The 19,616-nt window shown below is 34.4% G+C and overlaps 1 protein-coding gene across 1 annotated transcript in view; it reads left to right on the top strand.

Annotated features, from left to right (window-relative positions):
- LOC134851012 (signal peptidase complex subunit 3-like) overlaps positions 1 to 11,259 on the top strand; it is a 43,410-nt gene extending 32,151 nt beyond the window's left edge. Inside the window, exons 2-5 of the mRNA XM_063866891.1 lie at positions 429 to 575; positions 1,291 to 1,441; positions 9,837 to 9,958; positions 10,589 to 11,259. Coding sequence (XP_063722961.1) covers positions 433 to 575; positions 1,291 to 1,441; positions 9,837 to 9,958; positions 10,589 to 10,745 — 573 coding nt within the window. The 5' untranslated portion in view covers positions 429 to 432 and the 3' untranslated portion in view covers positions 10,746 to 11,259. The remainder of the gene's footprint in view (positions 1 to 428; positions 576 to 1,290; positions 1,442 to 9,836; positions 9,959 to 10,588) is intronic.
- The last annotated feature ends 8,357 nt before the right edge of the window (positions 11,260 to 19,616 follow it).

The following is a 19,616-nucleotide window of genomic DNA, read 5'->3' as shown; positions in this document are numbered from 1 at the left end:
AATACAAAATCTCGTTTATGTGAATGTACACGCCCTGCAAAATTTGTTTGTGAAAAAAATTTCTGGTTTCATGAAAAGAGGCTGGCTAATTTGGTTCCTCAAAAAGTGGACTTTACCAACACGATAGGACTCAAAGGACGGTTGCTGCAATGGATGTGGGAGCATTTCGAGAAAAGATTCGATGACTCCAACCCCTATAGCTGGAAAATTCTGTGCGACTGTACCCGAAACAACTGCAGAAATATGTCTAACTTACTTAACTGAAACTGTGGGGGAAACCCCTTGCGTACGCTAAATTCATATTTTTATTATTATTATTATTATGATGATTATTATTATTAGAAATAATGTTTTCTTTCCAGAATGAACTTACGTTTGAATATCTCTCAGACACCACAAAGTTTCTAGTTTTGTTTTGTTTTCAGTTTAGCAATGCATAGTTTCTCTTCGAGATTGAATGCACTCTTCGCCTTTTTCTTGAGCGTAATGGGCGCTGTTGCGTTTGGATGCTTCGCTTCAACCTTCTACAAAAATTACAATATAGGCGTCCCAATTAAGAAGCATAACATAACGCTGTAAGAGCACATTTGTGTCATTTTATTATTGGTTTATAAATGCAAGAGTACATTGAATTCAAAGACATTACATGCCCAGTTTCCATCCTTCCATTTTCATTTGAAGCTTTAAGTTTTTTTTTAAATAAGTTGTAATCAGAAGGTCAGAAGTATCATAGTAACCGAGGTTACAGTCAGGAGTCCCTTCATCACGTATTCCAGTCAAAATCCTTGGAATTTTCTAGATATGGAAGCTTATTCCAAACGATTGACACTCTCGGTCGTGGCCATTACAACAGAATGATCTAAGAGCAGAATGGGTCCCAGAGCAGAAAAACAGAAAAATATCAGCTTTTTTAGCTGTTCTGTAAATTATTATCAGAAACGTCAATAATACCAAAGCAATTAACATTTTATGCTAATTTGAGTAATTTAATCAAGAACTTTTTTCTAAAAATGTAATAGAAAACTTAATGAAATTAGTCAATTCATGCATAATTTATTCGTTTTCTTGGTAGTTATTGACGATTCTAATAATTGTTTTTTATCAATTAGCCCGTATAAACCAATATAAGTCAATATTTTTTTTGTTTTTCTGCTCTTGGACCATTCTGCTTATTGCTCCGCCTCCGTTGACAAAGGGGCTTTTAATATTTTCGGTATTTTTCTTTTCATTAATCCCTGGGAATATTTGGGGTCTGACGTCAGAATTGCTTCAATACTTGATTTTTGATAGGAGAAGTGCAATGGACTTTACCACGTCTAGGCAGGAGAGCGACTTAGCTACAATCAAATTCTCCATCGATGGTAACCTTAGCAACCTGTTTGACTGGAATACGAAACAGATTTTTATGTATTTGGTGTGCGAGTATCAATCAGCCAACAACGTAAGTATAGGTTTACTTTAGTTAAATTCTGATAGTTAGGCGACGATGCCGCGTCTCTTGATCAGTTCATTGTATATTTCTTTTCATTCAGCTCGTCTCGTATATATATAATCCGTTTTTCTTTCAATAACTGCCAAGGTTGTTTTTGCATGCGTTGGTGGTTTTGAATGCGTTGGAATTCACTACTTCTCTTGGCAGGTATTTCGAGTCTGTTGCAGCTCTGATAGTGAAAAAATGTTTCCTTTCTCCGAGATTGGTTTTTTTCATCGCAACTTTCTCGTCATTTATCGTTATGTTTCTGTTTTTTAATTCAAATAAACTTTTTGTCGCTTGTGGATCGTAACGGTTATAACCAATTTTGAACATTTCAATCATTGTTCCACGTCTTCTACGGTGTTTAAGGGACGGTAGGTCTAGCTTTCACAGTCTTTCTCAATAGTTCAATTCCCTCAAATCAGTAACCATTCGAGTTGCTCTTCGTTGAACATTTTCCAATAATTTTATATAGTAGTAGTAGTAGTAGGGTAGGCTTTAGGATTTCTCCATGGGTTTTGAACCCTCGTTTATAAGTTCATAATTTTTCCCGGTTGCTTGCAGTTTCCACACCAGCAAAGAATTCTCCACATACACAAGTGGTTTTCTGCAAAATTTCTGTTGAAGAATTTCCAATACGTGTTTGTTATAGATATTTTCAGGCTGTCATAATCTTGATTTTCGAAGTCCACAATTTGGCTAAAGTATTTGTATAGCGTATTAGAACGTATATAATAATTTTCATTTGACTTTTTCAATCTTGTTGCATGAACAGCAATCTCACCACGTGTTGCTTGTCTCGTTCGTGATTCGTTTTTATGAATAATTGTATTCAAATCAATGTCATGTTTATTTTTTAGTAGTGAAACTAAGTACTATATGTCGTGTAATTCAAAGTACATTGAGAGTGGAAGGAGCTTTAAAAATTTCAGTCTTTCAGTATAACTCATTTTGAAGTTATTTGCAATCCAAGAAGTCGCTCGTTTTTGTACTCTTTCTAGTTGTCTTAATTCAGCTATGTTCGGATACCATGTATGCGATGCATAGCTTATGATTGGTACAATGTATCCACAGTATAAGTTTAATTTTGACTTTAATGATGTTTTTTTTCGAGATATTCCGTTTGATTTTGTAAAAAGCTCCCATTGCTTTTGATATGCGATTTTCAGCATTTACTGACCACGAAAGGTTGTCCTACATTAAAATACCTAAGTCTTTTTGGGTGTTTGCGGTATCAACATTTGTATTAAATAGTGTAACTTCCATTTTCCCTTTGAGGTTTAACAGATTACATTTATCTTCATTCAGCGGCATTTTTTTTTCTTTGCATCATTTTTCAACATTTGTCGTGTCTTTTTGCAGATGAATTTCTTCAATAGACAAGATCTTCATATCGTCACAATAGCCAAAACAATCCGAATTCTCAATGCATTTGGGAAAGTCGTTAATGAATATGATAAAAAGTAGAGGGCCAAGAACTTTTATTGATTTTCACAAATTGCATTCTATCTGTTAGATAGTCTTGTATTATGTCTTGTATTTGAATGCCTAGATGTTCCGCAGTTTAGCGATTAGGATACTATGAGGAACTTTATCAAAGGCTTTAGAAAAATCTAGATAAAGGACTGATAGTGTTTGAACATTTTTGTCATCGTAGAGTTCATATACTTTGCTCAAAAATTGTAGCATTTGAAGTACTGCTGACCTTTTTTGCCGGAAGCCGTATTGTGCGTTTTCCAAGAAAGGTTGAACTTTGGGGTATATATTATATTATCAAAGATAATTTTTTCGAAGACCTTCGAGGCGGAGCATAAAAGGCTAATTGGGCGGTAGCACTCAACTGACGCCTTGATCTTTTCTTTAAAAATTGGGGCCACTTGACTTGTTTTCCAGTAGGTCGGGAAGAGCCACTTGTTAATGAATGTGCGGAAGAGAAGATAGAGCAATTTTGACAGAGTTTCAGAAAGATTTTTTAGGATTATATTGCCTATACCATCAAAGCCTGATGCTTTATTTTTTAAAAGATTTTTGAGAATGAATTAGATTTTGGTTTCTTCAATGTGTATTTGTGTACAGAATTCTTCTGTAGGAGAACAGTTTGTATTTCGTGCGAGAAGGTTAGGATTTGATTCCTTTTGATATACACTGATGAAGAATTCGTTTAAAAATGTAGCTTTTTGGGTGACATCTCTAGTGGATTTTTCCTTGTAAAACATTTTTTGGGGATATTGCCTGGAACTACTTAATTTGTTCAAGTATTTTTGTAGGTCACTGAATCGTCTACTGCTTGTTACTGTTTCTTCGTAAATTGCTTGATCTTCAGTCAATGCTATTTGAAGACTTTTTCCAGTTTTTTTGTGTTTTAGGATAAGGCTTAAAGTAGGTTTGTTTAAAGTAGGTTTGTTTTGCCGATCAATACGCCGTTTTAATGTTTGTACTCTTTTTAGCATGTGAGACGTACTTGGTGTCACCCACGGGGGGAGAGTTGATCTGTGTGATGTAACCTTGGGTAAATTGTTCTTTATTTTGTCCCATAACCATGCATACCACTGACGCAGCTCATTTACATTACTGTAACAATACGGTATGAAAGGTTTGTCTTTTATTTCTTGATTTATTGTCGTCCAATCGGCTCTGTTAAATGCCAGACTTTCACCTTTGTTTATTTCTTTGATACTGGCTTCCATGTTAATTGTTGCAGAGTAAGCATAATGATCTGAGCATGAAACTTTGTCAATGCTGTATGCGTTTGTTGCTGTTTGGTCCGTGTGCCAGTTGAGTATCACTCCAGGGTTGTTTGTTAATAAAACGTCAAGCTGCTTTTTTTGGAGTCGAATAATTGTTCATAGTCAAGTTCAATGAGCTTTTTTAACACTGTATTTTCATATTCGTCCTTAGAGTGCATCATTTTCCAACGAGTGTATTCAAAATTTATTGTGTTGTATTATTGTGTTGTATAAGCTGCTTTTTTTGGAGTCGAATAATTGTTCATAGTCAAGTTCAATGAGCTTTTTTAACACTGTATTTTCATATTCGTCCTTAGAGTGCATCATTTTCCAACGAGTGTATTCAAAATTTATTGCGTTACGGTTGTGTTGTATTTGTAATTTTGTTAAGTTTTTGAACAAACTGATGAATTTTTGTTGTTTCCATTGGTATTTACTGTTTTTCGGGGAATTATAAACACAGCAAAGAATTTGATGATGCCCAGTTTCACCTGTTAGTTTGGCCACTATGCATTTATCATTTTCTATTTGAGCATCAATTTCTTCGTAATGCACATTTTCTTTTATCGCCATGAGTACACCTCCGAGATTGGTTTTTAAAGTGGAGCTTTTTCTATCTTTGCGAATTATATTAAAACCAGCCAAATGCAGAGCTTTATCTGGTATTTCCTTTACCAGCCATGTCTCTGTGAGACATAGTATATCGTAGTCTGTTTGTAAAATGGCATTTGATAGAGCTGTTCTTCTGTTGATGTCTAAAATACTTCTGACATTTAGGCATAAATTTTTTAAATACTTACCAGTAGGTAGTCAATTGCTTTCTTCGACTTTTTTTCCAATTTCCACTTTCTTCGTCGTAAGGACAAGGTCCCTTAGCCTTAGGTTTTGAGCTGGTACGCCAGTTTCTATCATTGTTCGTCTTTTCATAAGAAGTTTGTTCTCAATCAGAAATTCACTTGGGCTGAGCTCTTTTGACACAAAAAGAGTTTTGTCGTAGTTTTTCAATTTGGCCAAGGACATTAGTATCAGTAGTTTTTGCTATTCATTTGATACATTTACAACTATTGTGCGTGGCCTTTTTCCTTCTTCATATTTTCCTAAACGTTTTAAATCTGTGATTTTTGCTTCAACTGTTAAGAACGCAAACAGTATGTTCACCTCTTCCAAGTCGTGTTCGTGTCTATCTCTTGAATTTTTTGAGTCCAGTTCAAGCAGTCCTCTTATCCGGATTCCGTTATAGCTTGATTCTGGTTTGTTTAAGGCATGTTGCTTTGGCTCATTTCTGTTTTGTGGTTTTTTGTTTGTTTCATCTATCTTTTGCTTTAGTGAATCTATCTCTTGTTTAAATGTAGAGAATTGTTCGGCGATTTCATTTAGTTTTGTTTCGGCAATGGATGGACGAGATTGCATCAAATCGTTGATCATCGACTCTTTCCTATTGTTTCCAACACAACAGTTACAGAGCAGGAGGACGTTCTGACTGATCTCCGAAATTCCAAGGATGGCAGTTTCAGATATTCCAGTGCATGTTTTTGTCATGTGCATAACATCGCCACAGGCAATGCAACTAAAGATTTGACTTTTGTCGCGGATATCAAGTTTGAGAAAACAGTCTGGGATCAATGTTATATTAGAAACGTTTTCGAGTTACTAACTCATCATCAGCAAATAACATCTGAAAAATGTGCGAACTTAATAACACATAAGAAGCAAAAGGCAGAAATGCAATGTGACATAGCACCAAAAGTAAAAGCAACTCTTTCGTGGTGAGAAACCTCACAACAACGAAAGACTCATTACTACACCCTGATGGTCAGGAAGCGCTAGTGGGTGTTGAGATCAGGTTTCAAGCGGTCGATATGCAGCGCTTCGAGAGTTAACAACAATGCATAGTCCGGGGTCTTGTCAACTAAGAGAGTTCATTACAGTCAATGCCGCCACAAGAAGCCGAGTGGCTCCCAACAGGCGTTGATGATACCAGATGCTCAGCTAGACGTGTTTTCAAGTGTCGTACCGTCTGGCCGACATAGCAGGCAGAACAACCTGTACATTGCATTTTATAAACAACTCTACTGCTGAGCTCAGTGTCGATCTTCGGCTTGAAGGAAGGAAGAGACTGTTGAGTTTCTGAGTCATGAGAATGACATTTGATCCACAAAGACGTCTGAAACATTGACTGAGTTTATCAGAAATGCTTCCGCGGTACTGAAGGACGAGAGTGGCTCGTCGTTCAAACTTTTTCTCCTTCATTGTACCTGCAGCACGACTTTCTCCACCACTCAGAATGTTGTCCATTGTCTCTTTGATGATAAGATTGTAGAAATCGGGCGGATACTGATTCCGTTCCAGCATCGTTTTCAGCTTCTCTTTTCCGAGGTGATAAGGTTCCCAAGTTGACGACGCATGATGAATCCTATGGACCGTCCCACTAAAAATACTTTTCTTATACCTCTTAGGAGCGCAAGCGTGGTAAGCTTGAAGCACGCCAAGTGCGATTGCAAAATTCAAGATGATGCTGTATGATTCCCTTATATACGTTCAAAAATACAGGTGTAGTCATTTCGTTGAAAGTCTCCATGAAATTTACAATGATTGAATTAGCTGTTTTCACTTAGGTGAAAATATGTGCTTCGAACGCAAGTTTATGTGCAGTTATTTGCAAATATATTTCCACATATGTCGTCAATGAAAAAAAAAGGCTGTTTCTCGACTAATTTTCCAGCATTTTTTGAAAGATTGTAACGTCCATTTCATCCTTTATCTCGCTTTATACTTTCGCATGGCCAGCAAATAGGTATAGGTTTGATACAACTGAAGCTGGCCTTGAGTTGATTTACATTAGAAATAAGACTGGACCGAGGACAGAACCTTGTGAAATACCACTATGGACATTTTTCCAACTTGACTTGCTATCGTTGATTTTGACTCTGTTGCTTTTCAGAAATGAAGTCTTTTATTTAATTCAATGATTTATTTACAAGGATTTCCTTTCTGTTCAGATGATTAATTAAATGAGGCCTGATGATTGTTTCAAGAAGTTTACAAACAATTGATGAAAGGCTTACTGGTCTCTAGTCGTCCGCCAACGATTTATTTCCTCTCTTAAAAATTGAAGCTATGTGCGCGAGTTTCCGAGTAACTTATTATCGTTCCAAGATTTAGAAATTTTTGTCAATGGATGGACTAATTGTAGCCTCAATTCAAACAATAGTTTCGGGTGGATTTTTTGTGGTCCTGGTGATTTGAAATTTTAATCACGTCTTATTGCTGTTTCACTGTTTTTTCCGTAATTTTTATTTCGTCGATCTTTTGACAAATGATAATTACATCTAGAATTTTCCACTCACCAGGGGGTTCATTTGTAAAAGGAAAAAAAATTGATAGGAGCTCAATGTTTCCGGTCTCGTTTGTTGCCAACGTTCCATCTGCTTTAACTAATGCTGGTACTGCCTTTTCTAGCACAGTTTTTTGTCTCACATAGTTCCAAAAAATTTTCGGTCTCAATTTACTTCTTTCGCCATTTTAATTTATCTTGATCGTCGAAATCTTCTGGTTGCTGCTCTTACTCTTTATAAGTTAGAGCCATGCTACATACTCCAAGCTTTAAACATCGGTTTGGCTTTCAATTGCTTTCTAAATTACTAGACAGACATAAAAAATATCCATTCACAAGCATTAGTTTTGACGAATGATGTTATTTCCAAATTCTGCTCGACATCATATTGTTGACGTTGTTCCGACGTTTTCCTGTCTCTCATCTCACTGGCGAACTTTCGTGAGCGTAGTGAATTAGTACGACTGTTCTTTTTTTAAACCTAAGTCGCATATATTGGTGCCATTTTAGGTGCACTTTTACAGCTTTTTGATAGCTTGTGCTTTTTGTTATCTGAAACAGATTACGGTACAATGAACGTTCACACTGCACCAAAATTGAGTTTCATTGTCAGGATTGAAATAACAGCATGTGTACAAACAGCAAAGTATTGATTGAGAAAACGAAAAGTCAGTAAGTGAACTAGTTTAGTGGCCTTCAAGGGTCTTTTTACTTATTCCGCCCAAAGATCACTATTGCAACATCATGAATTAAAACTAATTTGCTTCAGTCTGATTGGCTAAAATTAGCGAATCAGATTTCAGCAGCATCTCAAAATCTTTTGTTCACAATTATAAGTCGAAATATAAATAAATCGGTTTGGCCTAACAGAAGAATCGGTTTGGCCTTAAAGGTTTTATGTGTTTCATTACAAAGGCGTCTTAAAAACTTTGAAGCTCGATAAATTTTTTTGACAACAGTTTTGTTTTTGGCTCAACAGGAGTCGACCATAATTTTGAACCCTTAGCTAGCCTTAGTTTCACAATGCATTTCAAGGCTGTTTATGAACGTCATCCAATAGAATCATGAAAATTTTGTATTGAGATTTTTTCTACTTTTGAAGTAGTTTTTTCTACTTAATTTGAAAGTGGTCTTTTTCTATTCATTTTCTTGCAACTATTGTTTTTTGTTGTATCGTAAGTGTTGCGAAGCTCTGCTTCGCCTGTATGTGATTTAGTAATGATATAGTTAACGGCAAGAACCGCTTCCGAGTTGCGCCTCTTTCACTTGCCGTTCTTCCCTATTTGAATTTTGCTCGAGGTTCTCGATTTCCTTTGGTCCCAATGGTGGCGAGTCATTCAGCACTCCGATAGGGGCGAGATTTTCAACGTCTGGGTTTTATATCATATGAAGTGTGCAGCTCTTTAATGGTCGTTAAATCTTCTTCGATGTTTAGTTCGTTGAACTGTTTACTTAAATGGTATTTGAGGGATATCCTCATTTTACTGTCGACTGGTTCTTTTCTGAGTATTCGTACGAGTCATTGGTTTATTAGCTTTGGCTATCTCGTTTTTTATTCCGATCACCACTTCTTGTCTTGACCTTTCTGAGGAGGCATACGGTTCTCAATCTGCTTTATAAACTATAAAATTCTTGACTAAAGTTTTTTCTATTTTGGTTGTTAGATACGTTTTTGTGAGTAAAATCAGGTAGTTTTCTCTACAAAGTTGATTTTTTAATTCATGGTTCTTAGTTGGGCTCATAAAACTTGAGCATATAATGAAGTTGGATTTTCTAATGTATATCGAGTCATTCTGGTTTGTTCGTTCCCTTTGGGGCTTTGTATTGATGCAAGCTTAGGTATTTCTCCTCGTGTTTTGCGGTGCTGTCACTCGTGTTGCTGTTCTTCAAAACCTGCAATTTTTCCATGTTCTGAACCTGTGAATCTATTTGTTAAAGTTTCTTTTTCCGTTTTCCTTGCTTCTTTTGTGTAGCCATGGCATACATTCACACATTTGTGTTTCCCTTCATACCTATTGACTCTGTAATAGTTTCATAGACTGCATAGACTCTTTGTTTCCAAAGCGGCATTTTGTGAAATGTCGCCAAGAAAATTAAAGGCTTTGAAGATGAAAAAATATATTGACGTCATTCTGCATTTACCAAAAACGATAGACGTCCATAAGATGCCAATTCAATTTTGCCAGTAGGAACGTCGATTTAGGCGAACAATTTTTCTTGTGTTTGATCCACCCCACCCACCGCACCAAGAGTATTGTAAGAGTGCGTAACGTGTGTTGTGATATGATGTGATGTGTTTCAGCAACTGAATCAAGTCGTTCTATGGGATAGAATTATGCTGCGAGAGGACGCAGATGTAGAGAAGTTTTCAGTAGACAACCTCAGTCCCAAGTATTACTTCTTCGATGACGGAGCCAATCTCAGGCAAGCTCCATCCACTAACAACCATTTTCTTTCATGCTTCTCATAGAAAGATTGTTCTGCTAATAATACTTGGTAGATTTCTCGGACCAAGTGAACAATTTCCTCGCCTAAATCAAATTAGGAGGCAGATTAAACTTGGTTAAAAGTCACATTTTTCTGCCAATCAGATTTGAGCATAGTACATGCATGTGTTACTGCTTGAATTACTGTCATTTAATTTTAGGAGGAAGATGGTTCACTTGGTCTATTTAAGGAAAATATTGTTCACAAGGGCTGATTTCTTAGACTAGATCACCTTCCCGATTTCATCAGTGCAAAATATTGCTCATATTAGTTGCAATTGATTCTTTCTGCTGCAAAGCTCAATCTTAGATTAAAAAACCTAGATTTGGTGTTTCAGGATTGGTGTTTCGGTGGTAGACAAGAAAAGCTTGTTTTAGATTTGAATTCACTTAAGGCACCTGCTTTCATCTTGAGGCACTTGATGTTTCTATCTCCATGCTTTATTTGTACGTATCGACGAAATGTTCTGACAAGAATCTCAGTCCCTCTGAACAATGTTTCGCAGCAAAAAAATCTTAACTCTATATTTGTTTAATTGTGTCTCACCCGGAATAACACTTTTTACAGGGGATTGCCGGCCAAACTGGTACTACGGTGGAATGTGATTCCCAATTCGGGATACATGCCGTTCGCAGCCTCCACGGACGAGGTGCAGTTTGAATTCCCTAAACAATACACTGCCATTCCAGCCCAAGCAAGACCCTCCCACTATCGCTCACTGTAGGCGCCAAAGTTACGGCTAATTAAACAAAGAGGGGAGATGTGATGTGAAACAGTTCCTCCCATTTACAGAAGAAGCAGTTGGAAACAAAAGACTCATTTTCGACTTTCTTAAATTAACTTTGACAAACAATGTGTAACATGCACCTGGATCTATTCAAGAGGATTTTTTTGAGCTTCGCATAAATTCAATGTTGTATTTTACATAGTCTTTTGAATAGTCAGCTTTTGGAAAAACAAATACTCCTGAATTTGAAAAGAAAATCTACTTTTAAAGTCCGCATAATTAATCCAAGTTTGAACTAATGTGAGTCGAAAAACAAATCAGGATGTTAAATTTAGATTTTCTTTCTAGGTGCTCAAAGATATTTAAATAAGCTAAATTTTGTTTAGTCATACAAAAAGTGAATTGGTTTGAGGTGTCGAATATTTATTTTATTGCTTTAAATGTGTTGCGAAGCAGGTTAGCTAATTGGTTTGTTCGAAAAATATTTTGAGAATTGAATATTTGAATTCGACCTTTTCCTTCAAGGACGTGGAGTGTAAAATGTCAGTCTTTATAACCCAGATATTTTTCAGGCAGTCGCTCAATTATACGTGTCCTTGTTTTATTCGCCCGCCCTAATTACTACAGGAGAACTTAAAATTGATACCGAGTATGGTGCACTATTGGACTAAAGTAAACGCAAGTTAGTTTTTTTATTATGTAACACTCCGTATTTCAAGAGCTATAAAGGACCTAGTGTATTTTTTCCCGAAAATACTGCGTAAAACCAATAAAAATTGTCGCAATTAATTTTATTTTTGTTTAAGAGCAAAAAGACTTATTTAGGTAGTTTGATTTTTTCGTGTTTTGACTTTTGATTCGATTTTTGGTTCAATTTAAATACATTTATTGCTCGTAAGGCAAGTTACGCTCCCCAATAACGACAGAGCTGACCTTCGAAAGAATCACAAATTTTAGCCATGGCTCCCATTTTTCTCAAATCGCGTGGTTTTAAAATTGATGAAGCAGTATCGAGAAAACCTGGTGTGATCGTTTTCGATTATCATACTGACTTTGAAAAATTGAGTAAGGACTACGTTTATTTCAGCTATTAAAATACCTCACTTTTGATTGTTTTTCACCTACTTCATTTGCTTTTTCCTAAAATAGTTTTTAGGTATCTCACTGGAATTAAAAAAATTACCGTTTCGCTCCTTTTTTGTAATTGGATTATACTTTTATCTCTGGAAATTCGAAGAGCTCAAAGATAGTATACATTTTTGATTATTTATTTCCATACTCTTCAGTACATTTTTTTTCGTCGTTCCTTTGAAAACATTAAAGTTTTTTTAGTCTCCTTGAGTGCATTGACATTTTCAAACTTTCTGCTGGTTATATTGGTAAGATTTTCATTTATGCTGCATGCTAACTTGAAGCAAAGGCAGAGCAAAAAAGCCTCAAACTGAACGGATAGGATATCATTTATTTTCAATAGATATCAGAAATCAGAATAAGATCCTAAATGCCAATGTCTAGTCACTTCACGGCTCAGCAGATCAAACTTTTTGGTCATAGTGTTCGAGTAATGATTCGCAATGAAGGTACAATGAAATATGCCATAAACAGTTGTTTCGATCTTTATCAAATAAATGAAAGTCAGAATGCGCTATGGATGCAAAGCTTTAAATTTTTATTTTGCGCAACGTTTGAGAAGCGTTCGATCAACCGTCAAAAGATTAAAAATAATTGCGAGCAACCATGGACCTCAATACTTCAAGAGGAGTAAAGGCAAAAATTTCCTAGCACTTTCATTATTCAAGGCTAGGCAGAACCTGCCCACTTTTTGTCCAAACTTTTGCGTTCAAAGAATCATTTTAGACTGAAACGAATCAACTAAAAACGAAAACTCCGATGCTTGGAAAAACTACTTTTTAATACATTGATTCGCGCTGTGAAATAATTTGAAATATTTCAATTTTTAGAAAAACTTTAACTTTATGCAAATTGTTTCGCTTCATGAATTGACTTAAAAGATGAAAGTTTAAGAAAACTTAAACTATTCGCGAAGCGATTCGGTCTAACAAATAACTGTTTGAATGAAAGAGATAACATTGAGCTTCGAATTATAGATTGATGAAAGATCCCATTCGTCTGAACGGATGTTTTCGGGCAATGGTGGAAGCTGGAGTATTCCTGTATGAATTAAAAATATGGCGAATAAATTAAAAACGAAAAACCTTATTTGACTGCTCATTGAAACTTCGCCATGCTGATGAATGAAAACATTTTTTTTGTCGGCAGCTGCGGAAAAAAGTTGCTCCGTTGCTAGCTCCATCTCGCATGGAAAATTTGCACAAATAGATTTTTATTGCGTTACATATCTCTCTTCAGAGCTATTAAGAGAATACGCAAGTTTTCCATATGAATTGGAGCTGCTACCTAAATGTCATCCAGAGCTGCGAAGAAAAGAATTTTAATGAGCAAGGTGGAAGAATTTGAGCCATATCCTTCCAGCCCCTCAATCACACTTTCGAAATACAAATTCGCAAATTGCTCAAATTCACCTCTCAGATACATTGAAAAATTGACTTCTGTTCAACAGTTTATCAACCAACGACGAAAGCTCGATAGCCGAAGAGGCTCAAAGTTCAAACAGTTTTGTAGCTATATCCAGATATGGAATGCATAAAACCATCTTTTCCCCCTTTAGGTTTTCATTTATAGTGAACTCAAAAATTGAATTTTTAAATCAAGCTCGTGTGATGTCTTTTTTTGCGACTTTCAAACTTAAATTATTGCAATTCATCTGAGCATAAGCACAACGTTTTCTTACCAGCAAACTACTATGTTAAGTTATAATGGACGCAATGTTTAACTGAACGCAATGTTTAACTGAACGCAATGTTTTAGCTTTGTCGAATGCAACATTTAAATAATTCTTTAGGCTTAATATTTCTTAAGTCTGGAATATTCTAGAACTATTTTTGACAAAAATTCAATTCTTTAGACAAGATGAATTCAATTCACTTTCAAGGCTAGACAGTGCCGGTCCATTTTTTCCGAAATTTTTCCTCTTCAAATTGATTTCATTTTGAAACGAACCAACTAAAAACATTAACCTCCGTGCTAGAAAAAACTAACTGTTTGCAAACCGGTTTCCGCTATGAAATAGTTTTGAAGTGTTTCAAAGTTTCATCGCTTGCATATCTTGTTTAGAAAAACATACTTTTCGCTGATCAATTTGCTCTGTGAAAAATTTGGATAATTCAAATTTTCATTGCCTCATTAGCTTGCTTAGAAAAATTGAAACTTCTCGCAAGTCAATTTTCTTTATGAAACAACTTGACATACTTCAAAATTTTTTCACATGAAAAATGGGCTCACAAAAATTTTTCAAGTCATTTCATAAACCGTACCGTTTTAAGCAGAACTTTTCGCAAACCTTTTTCAGCAAACTGTTCGCAAATTAATTTGACTTTTGAAATAAATTGAGATATTTAAAAGATTCAGAGCTTTAATAGCTCGCTTCGATAAACTTATGTTTTTCGCAAAACCATTCGGTCTTAAAAACACTCGACATAGTTCAAAATTTTATAGCTTTAAAAGCTTGCTTAGAAAAACTTCAATTTTTCGTAAACCGAATCAGTCTATGAATTAACTTGAAAATCTTTTATAGCTTTATAAGCTTGCTCGGAACATTTTCAATTTTTCGTAAACCAAATCAGTCTATGAATTAACTTGAAAATTTTTCATAGCTTTAAAAGCGTGTTCAGGAAAATATCAAAGTTTTTCGTGAACCGATTTCGTCTACGAAACAACTTGAAATATTTTAAAGTTTCATAGCTTAAGAAGCTTGCTTAGAAAACGTTAAGCTTTTAGCAAACTGATTCAATTTGTAAAATAACCTGAATTGTTTTAAAATTTCTAGCTGCAAAAGCTTGCTTAGAACAACTTAAAATTTTCTGGAACTGATTCAGTCAATGAAATAACTTGAAATATTTCGAAGTTTTGTTTTAATTGCTTCCATAGTGAACCTGAAATTTCGCCATCCGATTTGCTTCATGAAACATTTTAAATTTTCAAATCGAAATTGTTCAAAGTTTCATTGCTTCGATAGCTTGATCTGAACAACGACTATTTTTTAGCAAGTCAATTGATTATTGGAGGCGTGCTTGCTAGTTAATTTTTAATTAAAAAGCAATCTGCCAATTTTGAACAATTTAACATGCAAATTTAAATTTCTAGGTGTCCTTGACAGATGCTTTCTGCCTGAAAAAACAGATGCATGCAAAAGTTGTCTGAAATATGCAACTGACCTTTATTAATTAATAACGTCTGTTCCAATTTTTTGAAGCTCCCAAATCACGATTTTCATGCATATAGCTAGCCGAAAAATTTCACAGCTGAAAATCATAATGAAACTCAAAGTATAACTCAAAACGAACAAGACTCATTCAAAAATTATATAAGAGAACAAGTTGATGCAAATCAATATAGAAAATCTATATCAGCTTTCAGTTCGAGTCCTGGCTGGATCTTGTTTTTTTTTCAGTATGAAGGAAATTGAAAAAAAAAGTTCTGAGAAAAATGAATTATTGGTTTTTGGTTTCTTCGCTCAGGTTTTGCCGGCTAATTTGGCACTACGGATTTTGATTGTGCTGTAGACAATTTTCCTTATAGTTGCAAGTGCAAATGTTGTTCATTCTAATTTCAAGGGAGCGTTTGAACGATTTTTTAAAAGAAATTCATAAAAATTTCTTCGGTTCAGTTGGTGTCTGCTCAAAGATGGTCAGCTTAGTTGCCACGTCACTAATTTTTTTGTTTGAATTAATTCCATGCAACAAGCCCCTCAATTGCTGAAAATGATACATATCACGTAATATTCTTAGCTTGAATCAATTCGAAAAACCGCAAACCTTTTTTCAAGCAAACATTTTGAACGAATAAATTAAAATACGTCAAATTGCTTTTTTCGAGTCGCAGCTGGAACTTTTCATGAGTTAAGTTTTCCAATCAATATTTCAAGCGTGGAAAGGTCACAAAGTTTCAAGTGGTTTTCATAGCTTGAATTGTTAGCAATCATTGCAAGTTATGAAAACAACTTGAAATACTGCAGCGCTTAAACTTTTCGAAGCAAACTATTCTAGCAGAGAAGTTTCATAAGGTTCTGATGGTTTGAAAAGATATGCAAAGAATTTATTTTATTTTTCTAAAACGGATTGTTCGAGCGATAAAAATTTTGTCAAGTGAAAACCATTTTGATCTACTTATGAAAGTTTGATCATTCCCTTAAAATTGTCATTTAAACATATAATGCTGAAAATCTGGATGAAGTTACTTACCTCTAACAAAAAACAGCAAAATCAAGAATAGAATAACTTTAATCTTCTCTAGTGGGACTATTAGGACAAAAATAACATAAAAAGATTAGGCTGAGTCAAATACAAGGGTGTTTTCCAGATTTTTCGAAAAATATGATGCCCAACTTTTCTTAATGAGCTACCGAGCAATGAAACTTTAGAAAAATTAATGTTGTTTGCATAATTTGATTCGATTTGCGGAAAGTTGAAAGAATTTTTCAAGCCAGCTTTTGAGCCTTGAAAAATTTAGATATTTTTCCAATTCTAAGCTAATATTCAAAAACAGTTTTCTGTAAAGCTATTTAATAAGCGATGCAAAAATTTTAAAATTGTTTTGTAGCTTGAACTGATTTGTGAGAAGGTAAAGGTGAGGTTTTTTTTGGAAATTTTTCTGGCGTAGAAAAATGGAAGATATCAAGTTCTGACAGCTTGAACTAGATCACGAACTGTTAGTTTTTCTAGACAAATTATTCAAGCAAAAAAGAATCTGAGTGAAAAAAATTTAAGCGGGAAAAATTTGATGTTTTTCGTAAGAGGTTAAGTTTTTTCAAGTAAATTTCTGAAGAAAAAAACGTTTTCCATGTTCTCTAGTCTGAAGTTTATGAATGACACCATGAGATACTTTTTTCTCAATTTCCTGATTTGGCATGTTCTGTATTAAATTCGCTGTTTTTGTCTTTCGCGCAGCAGTTTTTATGGAAATTGATCGTTGTTTGCTAAAAATAATCAAAAATTTGTGAAAAACTTGAAAAAATCTATTCAAAATTTAAAATTGGTTTCTGGACTTCAAAATTGGTTTCTGGATTTTTGTAAATTGATTGTTGCCTTTAGAACAATCTTAGCTGCTTGCACAATAAATAAATATCTTTTTTAATATGATATTTTATTTGCGATCATTTTCTGTTTTTCCATCGAAAATGATGCAAACATTTGTTTCACCTCTGTGAGATCAGAAAAATTGGCTCTGAACGTCAATTTGTTTCGTTTTAAAGCTGTTTCATTTGAAGCTATCAAATAGTCCTTAATTGTTTTATTTTCAACTAGTGAATCAAATAATTTTTGTTCATTCAGCTTGCAAGCAATTCTATTGGTATTACTGGAGGCTATAGGTACCTGTCTCAGTTGGAAGAGGCAGCAATCACGGTGAGTTAAAATGTTCAGGGGCCCGAAAAAATTTGAGGCGTCAGCTCAAAATTAGCTAAGAGTTCAAAAACTACGGTGTTGCGTAAGCAAAAAAAAACAACGCCATTTTCATTTACTCAAATGTTTCATCAGATTTTGAAAGTTTTTGAAACTACAGTAAAAAAAATGGATGCAATAACTCAAGTATGAAAAAAATGGGAAAACTGTCATTAAAAACGAGTTTTGAAGACACTCTGTAATAATTATAACCACAAATCCTAATTCATACTTGATATTGAAACAAATTCGATTATATTGATATTATTAAAACTCTGCTAATGCCAAAAAACATGATTTTGGCCAAGTTTTAGCAATTTATTTAAAGTTTTTGGGCACCAAAACTCAGTATTTGCAGAATCAATAATTTAGTTAATTTGATTTCTTTGATCATTTTAACTTACCGTGATTGCTACTTCTTCTAACTGTGATATTAACCTATAGCCTCAAATAGCACCAATAGAATTGGTTCAAATCTGATTGGACACAAAACTATTTGGTTCACTAATTGAAATTAGAATAATTAAGGCCTCTTTGGTAGTTTCAAATAGTTTTAAAATCAAACAAACTGACTTTAAAGCCAATTATTTTATCTCACTGAAGCGAAACCAATGCTTGCATCACTTCCAATAAAAAATTAAAGTTGTTATTGTTTTTTTTCTCATAACGTGTTTTGGAAGACACTCTGTTGTAATGATAGAGCTATTTCGAATTAATCGGAGAACACGTACAAAACTGAATGTTTTTAAACTGGTTTTTCTCAATGTGGAATAATTTTAGACCCAGAATTACTCAAAAATTTAGCATTTACCTAGAAATTTTACACTACAAAACTTTTTCTGTGAAAGTTTAACCCAGAAACTGGCCATATTGCTTGGTTCGTGATTATGCAAAACTGTCATTTCACATTATTTTTTCATCAACTTATCAGTCGTTTTTTGCTTGATCTCGACCCAAAAAAATGACCGGTTTTACAGGTATAATTTTGAATCCACTTTAAGCAAAAAAAATTTTTATCAAAATCATGCTGGTTAAATTTAAGGCATTTTTGTCCGCATCAACTTTGGTCTAAATTTAACTCTAAATGAGAAAAAAAAATCAGTTTGAACATGTTACCCGCCGATTTTAAATCCGCACTACACGAACTTGTTTAGCTCAAAATCAGGTTGTTTTTGATTTTAGCACAAACCGCAGAAAAAATATGTTAACAAAAATCACTCAACTTAATAAAACGCCTTATCAGATTTCGGCAAATTTTGGAATTAATTACTTATTTATGAGTGAGATGAGAGAGCATTCATAAAAAACGCGTTGTAAAATTATTTTGTGAGCGATTTTGTAAAAAAAAAAATCGCTGTTTGTCATTTTTTGTTCCTTAATCCGACTTTCGAAGAAAATGACGGAATATTTATGCTCGGGTTGGTTTTTTCTTATTGAGACACATTTCCATTTTTTACTACCCATTTTTGACGGAGTTTTTTATCATTAAAAAATGTTGATGACCTAAGTTTAAAACTAAAATGATATTTGACCCGTGATCATTTTTCGTAAAGTTATGAGGGTTTACAGTTTGCCATTTTGGCCAAATTGGGACAATTAACGCGCGTTATTGTTTGCACTTTTACCATGTATGCGGAGACTTAATCCCTCTTATAAATTATTCCGAAATGGACTACGGCTTGCTGTTTTGACTATTTAAAAAACTTTGCTGTAGGCGAAAATTATTTTTTGCAATTAACATAGCGTGTGGGGAATGGTTTTCCAAAAAAAACGCATTTTTTTTTCAAAAATTGTATCATCTTCTGAAGCGAACGCTACTCCATAGATTTTATTAAGCAGTCAGAACATTAAGCAGCTTCGCCCTCATACGAGCAGCCTTGTTTTTGTTATAAATTTATCGATATTGAGATAATAATATTCTAACTTCGGAGAGCGTTTTGAGACCATACTTGTGCTGTCCTTTTGGGGTTAAACTAAATTTGACTGCTGTTTAAATTCACGTTGAAATAGCTTTAACTTTTGAGAAACAGTTTTTTTTTCTTTGTTTAACTTGGATAAGCAGACAATTTCTTCAACGGATGATAATAATTCAAACTTGAGCTCTAAGTTGAAGTCATTTATCGGTCTAACTTGGCTGCTTGTAATGTATATTTTTTACATTGATTGCTGTGTTTCTTCAAACAGGTATTCAATAGCGATCAACTGATCTAGGCTCAGTATATTGACCCATCGAAACTCAGTTAATAGTATCAACTTGGACTAGTTCAGGGCTGTATTACGTGATTATTTTTCGGTCTTGTGTATTAAAGCATTTCTTCTCAAATTTCGAACAAAAACAATCAGGAAAAAA

Source organism: Symsagittifera roscoffensis, chromosome 7 (assembly GCF_963678635.1).
Source record: "Symsagittifera roscoffensis chromosome 7, txSymRosc1.1, whole genome shotgun sequence".
NCBI lineage: Eukaryota > Metazoa > Xenacoelomorpha > Acoela > Convolutidae > Symsagittifera > Symsagittifera roscoffensis.
The sequence above is the reverse complement of the archived record's forward strand: the minus strand, read 5'-3'. Positions and strand labels throughout refer to the sequence as shown.